At 47.5% G+C, this 4,236-nt stretch overlaps 2 protein-coding genes across 2 annotated transcripts in view; both read right to left on the bottom strand.

Annotated features, from left to right (window-relative positions):
* Positions 1-609: 609 nt before the first annotated feature.
* Positions 610-1,453, bottom strand: DICSQDRAFT_145731 (uncharacterized protein; the record flags this gene model as incomplete). Its single annotated transcript, XM_007363979.1, has 2 exons — positions 610-615; positions 866-1,453. The coding sequence occupies 2 exons, from the start codon at positions 1,451-1,453 to the stop codon at positions 610-612; spliced, it is 594 nt and encodes a 197-aa protein (XP_007364041.1).
* A 1,107-nt stretch (positions 1,454-2,560) lies between these two features.
* Positions 2,561-4,236, bottom strand: part of DICSQDRAFT_55704 (DNase I-like protein) — a gene marked incomplete at both ends in the record, with an annotated part of 2,887 nt that continues 1,211 nt past the window's right edge. Inside the window, one exon of the mRNA XM_007363978.1 lies at positions 2,561-3,206. Coding sequence (XP_007364040.1) covers positions 2,561-3,206 — 646 coding nt within the window. The remainder of the gene's footprint in view (positions 3,207-4,236) is intronic.

Raw genomic sequence — 4,236 nt, 5'->3', positions numbered from 1 at the left:
ATGGTCACTCACCTAGTCCCAATGACCAAGAGGTCGAGATGGGGACTAGGGAGCGCCTAAGGGGGTCCTTATATACTAGAGGGGCTGCTTAGCAACCAAGGACAAGGCGCGAGAGCGAGGCAGTGAAGATGACAAAGAGAGAACAAAGGGCGAGAAAGAAAAGGCAAGGGCATGGCGATCACGGGAACGTAGCATGCGGCTGTGGGAACGTATCTACAGTGTCCAAATCGGGATGGGCTAGAAAAGGAGATGGTCCGCGAATGGAAGGTGGGCGTCAAAGGGAGGGGAATGGGCGGCAAAAAGGGGCGTCTGTCCAACGTCCGTGACACGTACAATCTTCCAGCTCCATACATATCTGGCACTCACATTCATCATCTAGAGACCGGTGTACGGGCGACTCCCGGAGGTCCGACAAATCGACAAAATCTCCGACCGTCAGTACCTTGTGCTTGGATTTCAGGCATTTCGCCGTTAGTTTGTCGTTTGCACATGCTTTCCTCAGCTTTTTCTGATTTGCTCTCGCATGTCCCCACATGGGCATGGATTTCATTATGTTCCTCGACGGTGCGAGCGCGTTCAACGTGAGTCGATGTTTCTTGGCCACAGCTATCATTGCTTTGAGCTCAGTTGGGATGCCTGTTGCTGTCCTGACTTTCGGATTCCAGGATTGCAAGAACATATTCACACGCAGGGATCTCTCTTCCGGATAACAGTTGTTCGGGACGTTTGTAGCAAGGATATCGTCTGCAATATATGCCCACTTCGGCCTTTCTTCCAAGAAGTCAAGGTATGTCTTGAGCCACATTATATCGATCGCCTCGTTTCGTGCGCTCATGTCCAAGATGTTCAGGCCACCCTTCTCCACCGGGAGATGTGTGTGCTCTTTTGCGATTGGAGGGGTCGCTTTTCCCTCCCATAGATAGTCTCTAATGATCGCCTCAAGACGCCGTTTTACAGCTTCCGGCATCCGCTGTACATCCGTTAAGTATTGCGTCATTCCCGCTACTACCATCTGGATAACGTGTCGCTTTCCATCTAGCGTGGCGTGGCCTTTTTTCCACCTTGTGATTGCCGCCGCCACTTTGGCAATCTGCGGGGACCATACCGTCATTTGGTCGATTCCATTCCCGAAGAACCCTCCTAGAATCCGGATCGCATCGCCTTCCCCGGCCATGCGAGCATTTTGCGGGTAGGCCTCCCATTTTCCTGTCTCCTTGTACACTCTTGCCATTTTCTCCCTATAGGCACGTTCCCCAATAGGGATTATCTCCGTTTTAGCAATGTTGAACTTGGCTTTTGCCGTAGAGCACCACGTGTCTAGGATCTCTTGCAGCACACCGAAATCGTCGTTTTCCGCTAGGTATGTTGTGGTGTCATCTGCGAACAGCGTCGCCTTGACTGGTTCGTCCATTCTATTTACTTTGAAGCCGTTTAGATGCGATTTCTGAATCATGACTGATAGGGGTTCTATTGCGAAGTCGAACATCAAACAAGATAGTGGGTCTCCCTGTCGTACTCCTCGGTAGACTCTGTATGGATTGCTCAATACTCCATTTATCATGACTGACGTTTTGGCGTCGGTGTATAGGTCTCACACCGTTTTGATAAAGTTCTGTGGTAGCCCGAACCGGTCCAAGACCCTCCAGAGGTAGTCGTGCGCAATTTTGTCATATGCCTTTTCCTGGTCTAGCGCTACAATGGCCCTGTTCTGCTTATTCTGTTCCGCCCAGGCGATCATCATTCGCACTAGTTGCGTATGGTTATGGATTTGCCGTCCTGGTACAAAACCTGCTTGTGCCGGGCTAACTAGGCTCGGAGCTACAATTGATAGTCTCGTAGCCAGAATCTTAGTGAGTAGTTTATAGTCAGTGTTCAGGAGTGTTATAGGGCGATAGTTGACGACTTTCGAGTGTTCACCCTTCTTGTATAGAGGGCACATCCAGCCCTCTGTGAACTCAGTTTCGCTGCAGGTGCCATGTACCTGGATGTTTTCGTACACCGCCCTGAGGAGCTTTATCACATTGAAACACAGCCTCTCCGCTCTCACGTCCTCAGTGTATCGCTCGAGAAGTGTTTTCCAGACTTCATGTTGTATGCCGTCTAACCCAGGCGCGGTGCCATTTTCCGCCGCTCTTAGGGCTGCGACGCATTCACTATATTGTACTATAGCGCCAATGTCCTCAGCTTCTTCTGCGGTCACCCTCTTTTCCAGGCTATTCAGGACCCTCTGTATGTCCTCTTCTCTCTCATGTGGAGGTTTAATTGACTTGTCATCCTTTTGAATGTTGTTATGATGTTCTCGCGCCATCTCCGCCATCTTGTGCGGATCGTTTTCGTACACCTTCTCACCCTCTGGGGTCCGTTCTCCCTCTCTCTCGAAGGACGAGATGGAGCTCTTCGGTGAGTGATCTTTGTTAAGTTTACACCAGTATTTTGTCGGGCGATTCCCCTCTTTACGGAACTTCGCTCTCGTGTTCTGTTGTTGGAGGCGTCGCCTCCTGATTGCTAGCTCACTGATTTGTTTCGATACAACAGCCATTTCCGCTGCACGTGTTACGTCGTCCATATCCGGGATTTGTTGTAGACGTTTCAGTTCGTCTTCCCGCTGCTTAATTTCTGCCAGGAGTTTCGAAATGACCTCTTTTTCTCGGTCCCTGGCCATCGCCAACCATTCCTTTTTTAGATTCCACAGTATTTTCTGAGGGTTGTCGCTCTCCGATCTCGGTGTTGCTCCCGTCTCAAAAGACTCGAGGTTCGTCATCGCCTTCATGCCCCGGTTTTTCATCGCCTCTGCCAGCTTCTTATCTCTTATGAGGGATAGCGGGAATATGGGCCGGCCACGCCCTGCTTTCGGAGCGTTCACTGTCGTGAGCTGCACCGCTACCATCAAATGGTCCGTTTTAATACCTGATTCCGCTATTTTCCATTCTCGTGCTAGGCGGAAAGCAGGGTCTCTGACATATATCCTGTCTAGCCTAGAGAATGTGGCGTTTTCTCCTTGCCCGCGGTGGAACGTGTATCCCCGGGACGTTGGGTTTGTCTCCCTCCAGCCGTCCACGAGCATCAGACCTAGTGAGAGTTTCAGCTGGTCTAGGTCATCTACTGACATGTCCGCCGATTCGTTTATAGGTAGTCTATCAATCGCGTCCTCGACGTTATTGAAATCCCCCACCATCAAATCCGGTTTCGCAACTGAGTTGTTACATCTGTAAAAACCACCTTTGCGAATTACACCTATTTAGTACAAATTAGCTCTTAATAGACACAGTAGTTGGATAGTGAAAAATAGTGCAAAATCGAGAGGTCCCCAAAAATAATTGCACTATTTCGCACTATTAATGCAAATTCGTGCAAAGTAGCACTATAGTAGACGGAAATAGTGCTACAGTAGACGTTGATAGTAGTGGATAGAGTGGGTCTATAATTTCTGACTGGTGTAGAGATGCTTTCTATGACCTCAAAACCATCTGCTTATAAGCCCCAGATGCATTTAAAGTGCTGGAAAAATATATGAAAAAAATGTCCTCAACCAGTCTTGAACCCTCAACCTCACCTTTATATGACACCTGTTCCGAGATGGCACTCTATACCACTACACCACCAGAGCTTATATAGATCCTCCCCACAAGTATTATATATATCCATCACTGCTGGACTTGGGCAAAGTGGTGACACCTCACCTTGAGTTCCACCTGCTGGAACTTGCATATGTGTAATGTCTAGGGCTATATATATAATATGGAGTGTGCTATAGAGTATGCTTCATGATATAAATGCTATGCTGACAGCCTAACTCTATACATAATAACAAGTTCTGTATTGAGTTGTGCCCTCAAATATAACTCAGCTATCATGGTGATTTTGCAGCCATAGAGGTGTGTAATGCTTGAGCTGAGAACTATGAGCTATAAATAAAGGATTGTCATCTTATGTGAGTCTCCCCTAAATGAGTAGTGCTAAAATAGCGCAAAATAGTACTACAGTAGTGCAAAATAGCGAAAATTAGAGGACCACATTTGCAGTAGTGCTATAATAGTATCATGTTGGCACTACATGGCACTATAGAAAAAGTGATAGTGAAGAGTAGTTATAACTAGTACCAAGTATACTAATTAGTGCTTAGTTGCACTACTGAAGAAGTGTGTCTGAATAGTAGCTCTAATGTAGAGGTCATTTCTGCTAACACTTGCTAATATAGATGAGATTATCTGAGTAGTGATAATTAGCGTCAATTCG

Source organism: Dichomitus squalens (assembly GCF_000275845.1).
Source record: "Dichomitus squalens LYAD-421 SS1 unplaced genomic scaffold DICSQscaffold_7, whole genome shotgun sequence".
Classification (NCBI taxonomy): Eukaryota; Fungi; Basidiomycota; class Agaricomycetes; order Polyporales; family Polyporaceae; genus Dichomitus; species Dichomitus squalens.
This window is presented reverse-complemented; position numbering and strand designations above follow the sequence as displayed.